We start from the raw sequence: 15,898 nt of genomic DNA, 5'->3' as shown, positions 1-15,898 counted from the left end.
TTTTTAAAGATTTTGCCTATATATTTCAATGTAAAAATTTGATTCCCTATTGTGGCCCCGCCCTACCCCCGGGGGACATGATTTGAAAAATTTGGAATCTACACTACCCCCGGATGCTTCCACATAAGTTTCAGCTTTTCTGGCCCAGTGGTTCTTGAGAAGAAGGTTTTTTAATGACCCCACCCTATTTTTGTCTTTTTATGATTATCTCCCCTTACAAAGGGGGATGGCCATTCATTTTAACAATTTAAACTCCCCTTCACCCAAGGATGCTCTGTACCAACTTTGGTAAAATTGGCTCAGTGGTTCTTGAGAAGAAGTTGAAAATATGAAAAATTTACAGACGGACGGACAGGCAGACAGACAGACGGACGGACGGACGACGGTAATCAGAAAAGCTCACTTGAGTTTGAGCTCAGGTGAGCTAAAAATGTGTAATGTGGACTAGTTTTGTCTCCTTCATGCCTGTTCTGATATTTCTTAAGTCTATGTGAGTTGGTTTTTTTTTTAAATTGGAACTATATAATGCGGCGGAAATCCCCCCCCCCCCTTTTCCGGCGTCTTTTTTAAACCGCTAAATTTTAGCACCCCTTATTAATTTACTAAAAGGTTTTTCAGAACTGCCGAAATGAGGTAAAAATTGTAAATTGTAACAGTTATGGTACATCACACAAGTGAATTTAACTGATTATTGGATGACAAATGCACATGTTTGAGAATTTATAAAATTGTTTCCTTTATACTCACTAAAAATGAAAAACGTTTTTGAGGTTGCGTCGTGTGGTCATACCATTGCTATTGGAAACATTTACAATTTATTCAAATATAAACCGTGTTTCTTACAGTTTATTCTGTATGGTGTTGAATAAATGTGCAACAAATTCACTGATATACCTAAAGCGGTTTTAATTTTATGGCGTCAGTCCACGAACTTCTTGATAACCTCTCGTATATTCTCATGATAAATTTTGATTACTTATGTGGCAAAACATTTAATATGCAGCAGTTGATTTAGCTGCAGTTGCATTCCGCCAAAGATGCTAAAGAGAAATCACAGCCAAATGTATTGCCTTTACAGTATATTTTTTTCAGATCCATACTTACTTCTGTTTGTTGTGCTTTTTTCTTTGGCAATTCCACTGAAGAAAACAAACAAACAAACAATTTACTACCTGAAAATTCAATATTCATGAAAATTATTTCGATAATTTTTAAAACTGATCTACGTATGTAACAAATACATACTTGCCCTACCATCTTCAGGAAGACAAAAACTCATCTCTTCCTCTATTTCAGCTTCAAGATCAGAATAATCAACCTGATTATTATATTCGTGCCATTCTGAGCATGTGAAGAAAACGAACACCTCATGAGATCTAGTTATCCTTTGTTATTATACAAATTTATACAAGAAATATATACAAGATTACTGTAGTTTTTTATTTTTTTTAATCAAGTGATTGTTTGGATACAATGACTGTTTGAAAATACTTTCACGAAAATGTCTGTGAAAAATAAAAAAAAAATTATCATTTCTTAAAATCAAAATTAGAACTGATAGTATGAGAATAAATGCCCCCTCCTCCTTTCCACTGATCCATATACATAGTCTAAATATAGTCTAAATATAAAACAAAACACATAAAATATGATCGTGTTGCTATAAGTGTTCTGTCAGCTATTAGTTGACTTTTTTGGTCAAAATTAGAATAACTCTGAGACTTTTAGTAAACATTTATTCAAGAACTTGATTAGTAAATCTCAAGTTTTGTTGTGAAAATTGCCTTATGACATGCAACTACAAGTATGAAAATCTAAGGATAAAACAAAGGTTTAATTTCTTATTGTCAGAATTTATATTGCGTGTAAATCCTGTTTTCAGAGATAACATAATAAAGCAATATATCATTTGAAAGCTTTGTAAATTTACTATATAAATATTTAAACTTAAATTTATTTTGTTGTTAAAACTTTGTTAAAAATCACTCGAAATATAAGGGAAATCAGAGTAATAATTCATATATCAACCTTTTATATTTAATTCACCAAAAAAAAAAAAAAAAAAAAAAAAAAAAAAATGGATAGAACACGTAATTTCAGACAGCTGAATTCTCTTCGTTACATCCCTGAATCATAATTATCTTATTCTTTACTTTGAACTTCTAAGTGACATAGTATAATTTCATTATTAGCAGGTACATGTATAATTGAAAAAGCTTTAACTTCCCTGTTCTGTGATCAAATGCTTTGAACTCAGAATACAAACATATCTTTGTGGTGTACACAAGATGATAGTGTTAAATAAGCATAACGCACGTGCATGCACGTGCGTATATGCATGTTTCTCATACATTTTTACCATAATGAAGGTAAGTCAATCTTCATTTTTATTTAATCAGCAAGATTAGGATTTTTCAGTTATTGGGACCTGGAATCTTCTTTCCTTAACACCGAGATTTTTTATTTCCATAAAATGAGATGCTCACTCCTCCATGGCACCTGATCCCACCTCCAATATTTTTAGAGGTCCGTGTTTGCCCTGCTTCAAATTTTTATTGTTTCAATGGACTTTTGAGCTTGATTACTGTTCGTTATTTTCATATTTCATACATATAATAAAACAGGTGAGGATAAACAGTGTTCTACAGACAATACAAGGAACAAAGTCATCCCTACAAATGTGTTCAGAACCTTTTATTTTACAGTGTTCCGCATACTATAATACCCGAAGAGTTCAAAGTAGCTCTGATGAAATTAAGTAAGACTACTGTGAGACTGTTAATGGACTGGTAAATCATTCATTGAAGTGTGGCTAGGAAGTGACTAGAATATGGACGCAGGGTAAACAGGAAAGTAATGTTACATTTCAGTTTTCACCAATTCACAATATCAGAAGAAATGTATTTAATCTCTTTCAAGAATTCATTCAAACTTCTTTAATCAGTGATTCTTTGACATTTTTTTGCAGTTATGTAATAAACTTTCTCTTTGGACAAACATGCTTGCATTAGAAACTATATTTTCTGGCATCGCACTAAGTTACAAGGTGATTTATAAACTGTCAAATCAGATAATACAATTGTTTTGCATTATGGTTACTATAAATACTACAGGTTTAGGGGTGACTGAGTGAAATAGTTGCTATCAAGCACAATGCTTTGCTGTAACTTATCACAAAAGCAAACTTCATCTCGACCCCCCTTTCCCCATTTTTATGTCTAGAAGATACGGAGGTATACAGTTTTTGGTCTGTCCATCTGTCTGTTAAATTTGTTTGTTTGCAAAAACTTTATACTTGTTCGTCACTATTGAATGGTGAATGCTAGGGCTTTCATATTTCACATTTATTTCTTGTGACAAGACCTTCTTTGAGTACAAATACATCTGACCTCTTGACTTTGACCTACCAGTTTGGCATACTTTTGAAAAATTTTACTAAACTTTAATCTTGGCCATATCTTCTTAATGATTGGTGCTAGGGCCCTTGTCCTTGTCACATGTTAATTACCTTTTGGCAGTATTTTTCTTCGGTTACCAACAATTTAAAACTATTTACTTTGGAGTCTGACCTACATTTGAAAATCTTTAACCTTGGGCTTGAGCTGCTACCACACAGGGACTTTGGTGTTTCACAAACACATCTTGTAATGGTATTTAAAAGACTATATCAAGTTCCTGTTTGTTGAAAATTTTATTTATAAAACTGGTTCTACCTACAAGATTTGAATGAGTCATCCAAGACCACTTGTCTTGTATCTAAATCACAATAGCCTAAGGGTGAGAGTAGAAAGTTTTCCATTGGAATTGTAAAAGTTTCCTGAAAACTGGTATTTCTCTATATGCAAGTCCTTTATAAATGATTTTTACTTATGTCCACTAAATCAAATAAAAAATAAAAGAAAAAGTGAGCAAGCTCACATACCCCAAGCTCCTCCAAAACTCGACAATGCAACACGTAATAAATGGCACAGTGCATTTTAAATACACAGTATAATTCAAATAGGGGCATTACTTGCAAAAAATCATCACATCAAAACTTCTTGCATATAAGGACATTCAAATCCTTGTATGTTACCAATTTAACTGGGCCGAAGTTTGTAAATAAATAATGGAATCAAAATTTCTTGGTAATATACAAATCTATACATTATGTCTGAAATACCTACAAAGTTTCAGGAAATTCAGTGCTGGAGTTATGCTGACAAACTGTTATTTAAATTCCTCAGTGATTTCGATTTGTTAATGAGTGTAAGTCCAACACATGACAATTTACACATTTAAATAATTGATGGAAACAAAATTATGATGTAGTCATATGAACTTTATATACTGTACTTGTGAAATTATTTAAGGCAAAGCACCAATTTGAAAAGGGGGGAGGGGGGTGAGAACTTTCCAAAATTTTTTGTGTGTGTTAAATCCTTAATATTTCGGTCTCAAAATCAATAGGGGTCTTTTAAGGTCATAAAATATTTCACATAAAATTTCATTACAAAAGCTGATTCCAGTGGATTTCCTTATTACCTAGCTGGAAAGTTTCTTCAACAATAGACAAAACTCTTAGGGCAAGAATAATGGCATTGGAATTTCCTGGTAATATGCATATCTACACATTGTGTACTAAATATCTGCAGTTTGACCAAATTCTGTGCAGCGGTTTAAGAGGAGTTGCACTGACAAACTGTCGATCTCTATTTACAAGACATGGCCAAAAATCTAAGTTGAAAAATGCCGGAATTCCGAGAAAAATAATGGAATTGAAATTTCCTGACAATATGCACATCTGCACATTGTGTACTAAATATCTGCAAAGTTTGGCAAAATTCTGTGCAGCGGTTTAAGAGGAGTTGCACTGACAAACTGTCCATCTCTATATTCAAGATATGGCCAAAAATCTAAGTTGAAAAGTGCCAAAATTCCCAGAAAAATAAGGGAATCAGAATTTCCTGGTAATAAGCACATCTACACATTGTGTCATAAATATCTACAAAGTTTGGCGAAATTCTGTGCAGCCGTTTATGAGGAGTTGCGCCGACAAAAAAACAGGACTGACTGACTGACGGACGGGTCAGAAACATTTTACCCCCGCAACTTGTTGTGTGGGGTATAATTACACAAAAATTGGTAGGCAGTGTACTTCTATTTGAATTTTTACCTTACTGTAATGAAGCAAAGTAATACATACGTTCACTTGTCCAATCCTCATGACCTGGGGGGAAACAAAAATCGGGATTGAAATTAAAATCAGGTCCTGTTAGGAAAGATATTTTAAATTTTTTTAGCATAGAATTTGTGTGCAATGCAAGTGTCACAAAAAAAGTTTTACATTTCTTTTATCTTATTAAGTAATGTATCTGGGTAAAAAAAATAATACTAAAATTACAAACTCTTAGATGGGGTTTCCTCCGAGGATCCCTCATATTCTGATTCAGGGGATTCCAAAGTTTCACCAATGTCTTCTAAAAACAAAAAGACTGGAACATTCTATAAACAGTGTCTTTTGTTATTTCAATATTATGTTAACAAACTTAAAAGAGTTAAACATGTGGAAAGTATTCTACAGTTTCACCAGTAGTCCCTATGTTTACATGCATTCAAGACTTGAAATTTTTACTACACTTGTCTTTCATACATTTCATGAAGTTTGGACAAGTTGCTCATGGGTCTTGTTTGACACCCGAGTATTATCAATGATTTTCTCAGCTTAGATTACAGCTCAGGTTAAAACAACTGCTCAGGTTAAGGCTTCTGCTCAGGTTATAAGACAACTGCTCATGTAAAGACTATTGCTCAGGCTATGACTACTGCTCAGGTTAAGACAACTGCTCAGGCTGAGGCCACTGCTCAGGTTAGACTACTGCTCAGGCTTAGACAACTATTCAGGTTAAGATTTCTGCTCCGGTTAAGACTACTGATCAGGTTTAGTCAACTGCTCAGGTAAAGACTACAGCTCAGGCTTAGACTACTGCTCAGGTTAGGACCTCTGCTCAGGTTATAACACTACTGCTCAGGTTAGAGAACTGCTAAGGTTAGACAACTGCTCACATTAGACAAATGCTCATGTTAGACAACTGATCAGGTTAAAACAACTACTTAGGTTAGACAACTGATCAGGTTAAGACAACTACTCAGGCTAGACAACTGATCAGGTTAAGACTACTGCTCAGATTAAGATTAGACTCCTGTTATGGTTAAGACCATTACTCAAGTTAGACTACTGATCAGGTTGAGACCACCCAAGTATCATGGAATTCTTATGCTAAGATTATTGTGATCCCACTAGAAACAGGTCTGGACACAGAAGAAAAATAAAGTGCTGTGTATTGAAGCTTTCATCTTTTAACACATTCATCCAGCTTGTGTTCTAAATTTGCTCTGCAACATTTAAATGAGAAACAAGATTTTCAAACCTGTCATATGTTTAACAAATGACCAACTTAGTTCTTTACTTGGGATTGCACCATAAAGTCAAGAAGCCTTGAATTTCAAAATTTTGATAGATGGTTATTAATGTTAATTATAACCATGCAAACAACTTATTGTAAACTCAATGAGATATGTCAACTGATATCCTAAAATACATGCTACATTTATCTTATCATTGCCAACATCAAATACGTTACTATGTGTAATATTAATTTGTTCTTATCACAATATAGGTTATTGAAATGGTGTAAAACACCTTTAAACTTTGCTTTAATGGTGATGAAATTACATCAAGCTTAAAAATATTATGAAATGTATGCTAATGATTTTTTTCAGGTGACAGTTTTTATAGTCATTGTCATAAAAAACACTTTTTTTCAAATACCCGTGAACATATGTTCTCATTTCTTTATATGCATTTTTTATTTTAATGTGACCATGGCATTCTTAAATACAATTTCTGTAGTTTTAATTTAGTAATATTAATTTTGTTCTTAGCAGCAAGGCTTCCTTATTAGAAATAAAGCATTACCTTCCATAAATATATGTTTTGAAGAATACTCTTCCAAAACTCTTCCTACAACAGGTTTTGTTCCTATAAAAAAAACTTTTTTTCATTTTTTGTATTTAATGTATTGAATTCTTTATCAAGCAAATAATATCATGAGTACATTTGTCCTAATAATCTGGTGATTTTGGAATTCCTAAGACATTATGGTAAAAATCATTATTTTTTAATATTATGCAAAAATTTCAACTCAAATAAGAACTATTTAAGAACTTGAAAGATAAATAAACAATAGAAAGTAGAACATCACACTTAAAAGTAAGAAAAGCTTTGATAAAAATAGTCTGAAGTGATAACTTAAATTCAATTCCCATTACATGTACTGATACAAGAAAGGGTTTTTTATTAAAGTTACAAAATTCCTAACCTGTAACCTCTTTTCCAACATATGAATCTTTCTGTCCCATGCCAACCATCACGCCCTGATGTCGGGGACGTCCAACAGTTGTCTCAAATTCTGCTCGGGGGGCGTGGTCTCCAGCAAATCCCGCCTTCATCAAAAGTGAACCCATGTCCATCACGACTGGTGATGCCTCCTTAAAAAATAACTCATCATTAGTCCAAATACAACAACTATTTTGAATCTTTCATATCAAATATACGGACATTTTTCTGCATTGTCAACAATATTGTGCATTCGGAAGAATGCAGTGTTACCCAACAACAGCAAATTCATATTTACATTTACAGACACAGTCAAATAGAAAATAAACATGCATATAAAACATGCAATCAACTAACCATAAGTTCTGATTTCTCAATTAAACTGTCTAGTTTTTCACCCCTCTCTAGTACGTTTTCAATGTTTTCTTTCATAATTTGTTGAATTTCCCAGACATCATTCCTTTGAAATTTCTGGAAATATAACTTTATTATGTACAGTTTGCATTTTAATTAAGAATGAAATGCTTACTTACTGTAAATCACTTTTTATTCATGAGAACTTTATTTTCACATAATTACCCGAGATAGTGTCCTCACAAAAATTTCATTCTCGCATATTTAAGTATTTCTTGACATTATATAGAGCAATAACCGCAATTCATGAAAATTTTGTCTCATTTAAAACGAGTTAATGACTATCTCATGAAAATGAGGTGTCACAAAAATCAAGTGACCTACAGTACATGATTTCAGAAACACTTGATATGGGATTAAAATCCCAAAATATATAATGTCCAGTCTAGATGAAAGTTGAAGTGGACTATAGACGTTGTATTCCTTTTATTCTTGGTGATGTAAAAAACTATGAATTTAGCACCTTCCAAGGCTTCTTTTTGTATTTTTCTTGATAAGTAATAGACACTTACAGGAAAAATAAATATTAAAGTTAAGCTCACATGTCTCCTATATGTAAAGTTAATAAACTCTAAACACTGAAGACTTGAATCTAATTATATATTATTAAACATTAATTTATATTCTTAAGGAAGTTAAAAAGTGGTATTTGTTGTTTGCACTTGTCTACTCTCTATAGTTGTCTACTTGTCTATGTGTTAACAATGTTGTTGCCCAGTTGAACCCAGGAGGCAGGATACAGAGGAGAAGATTTGTAGAGCCATTGTATTTTATAAAATGATCTTCAAACCGATGCTCAGTATTGTTCACTTATAATGAGAATTTAAATCCCTGCTATCTCATTAATAACATTAAGAAACTAGAAATATGTCCATAGGACATGAATGCCCCGCCAAGTGTATATTACTAATGCAACATGAAAATTTGAACTAGTGTATGAAGTTTCATGAGAATATCTTAAACAGTTTCTTTAAAATTGAAATTGAAATCTAAAAAAAGATGATAAATTCTCAACAGATTATGTATAAGTACATGCATACATAAAAACATCTTAAATGGTTCCTTTAAATTAAGCAAAATACAAATTAAAGAGAAGGGAGGTCAAGGTCACAGGAAAGTGCAAGGTGAAAAGTTTTCGATGCAGTTGAATAGCTCTTATTAATACATATCAGCATATTAAGTTTGATAAAAATATCTTGAATGGTTTATTTAAAACTGAGCTAAACACTAATTTAAGAAAGGAGAGGTCAAGGTCAAAGGAAAGGTTGAGGTCAAAAAATGTTGATGCAGTTGAAAAAGCTTACATCAGTATGTATTAGCATATGAAGTTTGATAAAAAAAATATCATGAATTTTTTTTTAAACTAAGATAAACACTAATTTAAAAAAGTGAGGTCAAAGGAAAAGTCAAGGTCAAAAAATGTTGATGCAATTGATAGCTCTTATCAGAATGTTTCAGCATATAAAGCTTAATAAAAATATCTTGAATTGTTTGTTCAAAACTTATCTATACACTTAGTCTAATTTAAGAAAAGGGAGGTCAACGTCAAAAAGAATGGTCAAGTTAAAAAAATACTGAAGCAGTTGAAAAGCTTACATAGTATGTATTAGCATATAAAGTTTGATTACACTATCTTGAATGGTATCTTGAAAACTGAGCTAAACAAGAAACCCATGGGCTACACGCTCACCTGAGTAACTTTGGCCCTGCTGTTCACCTGATTTCCCCCTTCTTATAGCCCTACCCCCAGGGGTCAAGATTTGAACAATTTAGAATCTACACTAACCAGGATGCTTCCACAAATGTTTCAGATTTTCTGGCCCAGTGGTTCTGGAGAAGATTTTTAAAGATTTTTCCTACATATTTTATGTAAAAATTGGAATTCCTATTGTGGCCCTGCCCTACCCCTGGGGGTCATGATTTGAACAATTAGGAATCTACACTTCTTCAGGATGCTTTCACATAAGTTTCAGCTTTTCTGGCCTAGTGGTTCTAGAGAAGAAGATTTTTAAATATTTTCCTATATAAAATTGGATTCCCTATTGTGGCCCTGTCCTGCCCTCAGGGGTCATGATTTGAACAATTAGATTTTACACTACTTCAGGATGCTTGCACATCAGTTTCAGCTTTTCTGGCCCAGTGGTTCTTGAGAAGAAGATTTGTTAATGACCCCACCCTATTTTTGTCTTTTCTTGATCATCACCCCTTGGAGATACATTCTAGATCTCCAGTCAAGGGCATCATGGAAACAAGTTATTTTTAAAATAATTTGTTTAAGTTATTAAATGTCATTATTTTGGGTTATCTTTCCCTGATTATGCTTTTCTTCAGTAACTTATTCCCATTATTGATACTTTACTATTCATTATTTTAAACCTACTGGTATCTGAAAAGCTTTATTCATGCTGTACTTGGGTTATTAAGTAGATGGAAAAGGTTCATGACAGTTAAAGTAATCTAGTATCATTAAGATTTAACAAGTTGAAATTCAACAAATCATAACTTATTTCAGTTATTTAAACCTTAACCAACCTCACTTTAGAACTCTTGCACAAAAATTCTACAGCTTTGCACAAAAAATGCAAGACATAGAGATTGTAAAGTAATATCCAAGGATTTTAGGAAAATTAGTCTCACTGTTGGCAAAATTGGTGGAAGTTGTGTAATTGACCTCTGAAATGTTCATGAAATGGAATTATTTTTCCTGAAAAATATCATGATATTTTGATAAATATCATCGTATCTGCTCAGGAAATATGAAGTCTGTCGAGTCTATTAAAAGCAGTACATATATTTACAATTTTCTCAGCCTTACATCATCTTAAATCAGCAGCAAACTCAAAATATTGATGGTTTTTGGCAAAATTCATAGGCATTCTAGGTTTTAAGAATTAACTCAAACTCAAATGAGTTATTTCTTTTCTAGTCGGTAAAAGAGCCTTAAAGCTCATGTTTTTTGTTAAATGTATATATTCCGACTATAAATAAAATTTACTACTACTACTTTAGTAATAAATAAGTGAAGTAACCTAAAAAAGTTATTTTAAAAAATAACTTGATTCCATCATGCCCCTGACTGATCTCCATTAGTAACCATGAGACATAAATATAAATATATCATAAACATACCACAGAATCCATATATACGTCATCATCCTCTTCAATGTCCATACCTTCTTCCTGAGGAGAGAATAAAAAACTGACCATTAGCTAAAGTGACTTCTCTTATAAATTGACTCCTTTAAAACAAGAACCAAACATCCCAAACCGGTGATGTTGATTAGCAAACATTTCTGTGAGAAAAATGAAGAAATTTAGGAAAGGGACATGCATAAATACACATTCCTTTTTATTTTTAAAGCCATATTCTTTAAGGAAAATGTTTAGAATTTACCTATTTGAATCTTATTGAATGTAATTTGTTGAAGATTGCAACACTTTTGTATAAAAAAAAAATTAAACAAGATGTGTTTGTGAAACACTATGCCCCCGATGGTAACACAATTCTGGAGTGGGACGTAGACTACAGTGCAATAGTTATGGCCAATGTTAAAGTTTTTCAAATGTAGATCAAAGGTCACAGTTGAGGTCACATGATCAAAAATTTCTGTACCAATGGAAAGGTCCTGTCATAATGAACACTCATGTCAAATATTAAAGTCTTACCCTTGACAGCGCAATAGTTATGGGCTAGGTTAAAGTTGACAACAGACAGAAAGACAAACAGACAAACAGACAGACAGACGGGACCAAAACAATATACCCCCAGGATCTTTCAATCAGGGGGCATAAAAATAGCAGTCTTTAATTAACATTAAAATGTCATATTTTGACAATTCATTTAATGAAAATACCTGGATTTTGTTAATCAAAAGGTAAAATTTTAGATGACTATAATTGTGTTTTTATAAAAGAATGTCTAAATGTTTGCATTTTGTTTAAAAAAAGTGTGTTCTTCTATTGTACCAGTAAATCTGATTCTGCAGAACAATGAAAATTAATGTGCAACTATGCCCTGGCTGTTCTTAAAAGGATTTCAAAAGAACCTTTCCTTTGTATATCAGACCTCACCCTTATTCTGTCCTCTGGGTTCAATATTTCAACAATTAAATTAAATCTTAAAAACATTATGAAGCTTTCACTTATGCTCTAGCCCGAATAGTAAATGTCACTGAGTAGATTTTTCTTCGCCATGGTTAAATTGCATGTGTCTTCATTACTTGTCCTGTTAAGGGACCATTAATTCTTTTTCACTGCACATATTTTGTGTCACTAAGTTTGACTGATTAACGATGTTAGACAGACAGAAAGATGAAAGACACTTTTGTATCAGAAAAGCTAATATTAATAAGCCAGTCTGCGGGGAAAAAAGTGTAAAAGGAATTTTACAAATTAAACCTTTTTTTGGGTATTAAATGATAAAAATTGTACAATGACTGAATGTTCTAAAGGAGACCCATGGCCCATAATTCTCACCCTAGTAACCATGGCCTAGCTGTTCTTCAAAAGAAGATTTTTACCACTTATGATCATTCTTTAATCTTAAATTTAACATTTAGACACTATCACATAAATTTGTTAAATGGTGAAATCTTCAACATATGAAAATGTTCATCTTGAAAATAAAGATGACTGTTACCATGTTGCCAAAAGGTTTATTTTATGCTATCCTTTTCGAATAAGACTGACCAATATTATGGTACTGTACAGTATATGTACTAATGCAAAGTAATACATGTACTTTTGCTTACAAACAGACACTTATCTACTGTAAAACAACTTTTATTCGTGTGCGAGAGATATCCACAAGTTTCGAAATCTACTTTTATCAGATCACCTCAGCGGAACTGAATTTTATTAATGAAACTCATAACATCTCCCTATCACTCGTTAATTTTATATCTTGCGTATCTATCTCGCTGTTTTGTGTGTGTAATGCACACAAGTATGTTATTGGGAAATAAATATGCACACACAACATATAAACAATCCTTTTAATTTACGAAATAATCTTTGCTATGGAAATAGAAAGGTTTTCTGTCTCTTCTCCATCACAAGAGAAGTTTTGCCTCTACACAATAACATACTTGTGTGCATTACTCTAATAACGTTCCCATAAATTACTTAAATGAAAATAAAATGAATAGTTTGTAGTGTTTAAGAAATGTTGGTCCTAGGTTTTTTTTTTGAAAATTAATGCTAACTTAAAGATAATTCATTTCGGAATCCTCTAAATCATATCAAGAAACTGATAATATATAAAAGCTTCATAGTCGGACCTCTATGTACCCTATGATTATCATGGAAAAAGAAAGTAAGAGAACAAAGAAATTGAATAAATCACAATTTTAAAAAGATGAAACATAAACGTTTACACAACGTTTTTTGGCCACTCATTTCAGGAAACTGCACTTAAATCATTTTTTCTATTCTAATGGCAACGTTGGAGGAAATCTTAAATAAGGTTTTGCAAAACTACGAATAGTGATTATAATAATTATTTCTGTGGAAGGTTTCAATAATATTGTCAAAGCTGTCTAAGAGAACATTCAAGGACAAAACCATGTGAGGAAACATCGTGAAATAGATGACTTGACTGCATCTTTTTTTTAAAAATTATTGATTAGTTCTTTTCGTTCATTCTGATCAATTATTCTGCAGGAATCACTTTGATAGGATGCGACTAACACCTCAATAAGGTTACAAGACAGATACCGTAAATCTGGAAATTTTTACTGTAGATAAATTTTTAGCAAATTTGCGTGTGCATTGCATTCGCAAAAATATTTTTCTTAAAAATAAATCAACAACAAAAAATGCAAACACAAAGTTTGCCGACAGCTTGTGGCTATTTTTTTTAACCCAGTGAACAGGTGTTCATAAGCAGTAGCCAATTTAAGAAACCTGTTTATACTACAAGCTAATTACCCGTGATAAACCGTGCATGGAAAGTGTCTTCACTACATTTGTGTCTCTTTTAAATTATTTCTCCAAGAAAGAGAGGCCAGTTTTATATATATTATGTAATTCAATATTAATTAGACGTTTTTCTCTTCTTATACCCGGTAGAGAATGTTTTTATTTGAAGGTTAGTTAAAGCTGACATCGTTTTATGTACATGTGTGATTTAATAAAATGTTATGACAACTTTAAACAGTTTAGATGTTTTATTGCTTTTAATACTTTTATCTGATTATTGAACATTGCAATCGTTTAATATTGTATGTAGATGCGTAATTTATTGTATGTATATATGCGTAATTTATAATCTGATTATTGAACGTTGGCATCGCTTATTATTGTATACGTACATGTACGAGTACATGCGTGATTTTTTGTATGTACCTGCATTACGTATAAACTGTTTTGAAAATTTTAAGCGCTTTTCAATTGAACACCAATGGCAATTCGCAAAAATTTGAAACGTAAAAATTAATCAACAGCTTTTTGACCCAGATTCGCAAAAATAAAGCGACATAAAAATTTCCAGATTTACGGTATTATGAAAAATTACAGAAAAAACGAAATCTAAAAAATATGACTATTTTTTGTCTGTTGCCATGGCAACAGTGACAAATCTGAAAATTTAAAAGGACTTTAACACAACTACATGTGGTGATTATCATGTCTATAAACTTTCAGTAATTTTGTCGAGGCCATTTTCGAGAAACTTGCAGGACACGATAACTCGCAATTTATCACAAAACTGACATCAACTTTTCTTACATTAATTGTATTTTCTGTCCATCCTTTTCCCAATTTTTTTGCCTATTAAATTCTTTTAGTTTGACAGGAGGCAAGGAACACTTCTTTAAATTTTCAAAAAGATATCATTATGATTAAAAGCAGCCAAGAAAGAAGATTATTAAAAAATTCCACCTTTTATCAGTTTCCACAGCAACATGGCCATTTTGAAAAATTTGAAGAAAGATTACACATCTTTAGTTAGTGATTATTATGACAGTGGAGTTTCAGCAAAATTGACAAAGCCATCTTTGAGAAATTGTGCACACAGCATTATTGGTCGAACAATAGCAATATGTTTCCCAGACTTCATCTGGGATGACATAATTCCGCGAATAATAGTTGGTTTTCAGTACATATACGTATTTAAGGTTTCCAAAGATAATCGTGGAACATGAAATGAACATTGTATACAAGCCGGGTTATTTTCGCCCCGTCTTATTTTCGCCCTTTCACAACTGGAAACAATTTTGCCCCGTTTTAAATTCACCCAGTCAGAATTCTGTTCAAGAAATCATACTGTGTTTTTTGAATTCGCTCCATTTTAAATTTGCCCACCTGTGAGTGGGGCCAAAAGGGGCGAAAATAAAACAGGGACAAAATTTTCCCTGTATACAGTATCATCAACTTAACATACCATGCAATCCGGTTCTACAATTTGAAAGGCTTTGTAGGCATCTTCATATTCTTCCTCCTGGAAATAAAATAAAAATTAACATTGGTTTAATTAACTTTTTGTTATAACAGAAAAATTTTAAGCAAGTACCATATCTTCCAATGAATAAATCAAATATAATTATTATATTTTCATTGGATCAACATTTCCTGCAAAACAACTCAAAGAAACCAAAGAAAGATAAAATACTGACAGAGAGATTAAAAAAGAACTCAATCTTTCTCAAGACATTTTACAGAGAGAAAATGCTTTTGGATTCAATTTTCTTGGATGTTATTGGCAGAAAGTTGAATCATACTCTGGTCGTGAGAAACCTGAATATGAAAAATGTCCTAGTCATGTCAAGTTTAACCATTCAAATCCAAAAATACCCAGATTCCTATATTTCACAATGTGTAAATCTAGATTTACTGTTCTATATTATTTATAATAAAAAGAATACTAAAAATGTCTAGTAAAATGTTTTGCATTATATCAAAAATCTTACTGTACATGTACCCTATCCAAGTCCAGTGGCCATGATTTGAACAAAACTGATAGCTTGTATATTTACATAATAAATACTTTAATGCTGTTTCTGAGCAGGAGAGTTTCAAAAATATTCCTGTATTTATATTACTTAACTTGAACATGTATATCATATAACTAACTGAATCCTTGATTTTATTTTAAATTTTTTTTTTCAA

The 15,898-nt window shown here is 32.1% G+C and overlaps 1 protein-coding gene across 1 annotated transcript in view; it reads right to left on the bottom strand.

Annotated features, from left to right (window-relative positions):
* Window positions 1-5,379: 5,379 nt before the first annotated feature.
* LOC133186284 (protein mono-ADP-ribosyltransferase PARP4-like) overlaps window positions 5,380-15,898 on the bottom strand; it is a 36,148-nt gene continuing 25,629 nt past the window's right edge. Inside the window, exons 30-34 of the mRNA XM_061321505.1 lie at window positions 15,174-15,230; window positions 10,922-10,972; window positions 7,362-7,530; window positions 6,959-7,021; window positions 5,380-5,459 (exon numbers count right to left, since the gene is read on the bottom strand). Coding sequence (XP_061177489.1) covers window positions 5,380-5,459; window positions 6,959-7,021; window positions 7,362-7,530; window positions 10,922-10,972; window positions 15,174-15,230 — 420 coding nt within the window. The remainder of the gene's footprint in view (window positions 5,460-6,958; window positions 7,022-7,361; window positions 7,531-10,921; window positions 10,973-15,173; window positions 15,231-15,898) is intronic.

The sequence above is a fragment of the Saccostrea echinata genome, unplaced genomic scaffold (assembly GCF_033153115.1).
Source record: "Saccostrea echinata isolate AGI-Se365-2 ecotype Australia unplaced genomic scaffold, CSIRO_AGI_Sech_v1 ptg000013l, whole genome shotgun sequence".
In the NCBI taxonomy this organism is placed as follows: Eukaryota; Metazoa; Mollusca; class Bivalvia; order Ostreida; family Ostreidae; genus Saccostrea; species Saccostrea echinata.
This window is presented reverse-complemented; position numbering and strand designations above follow the sequence as displayed.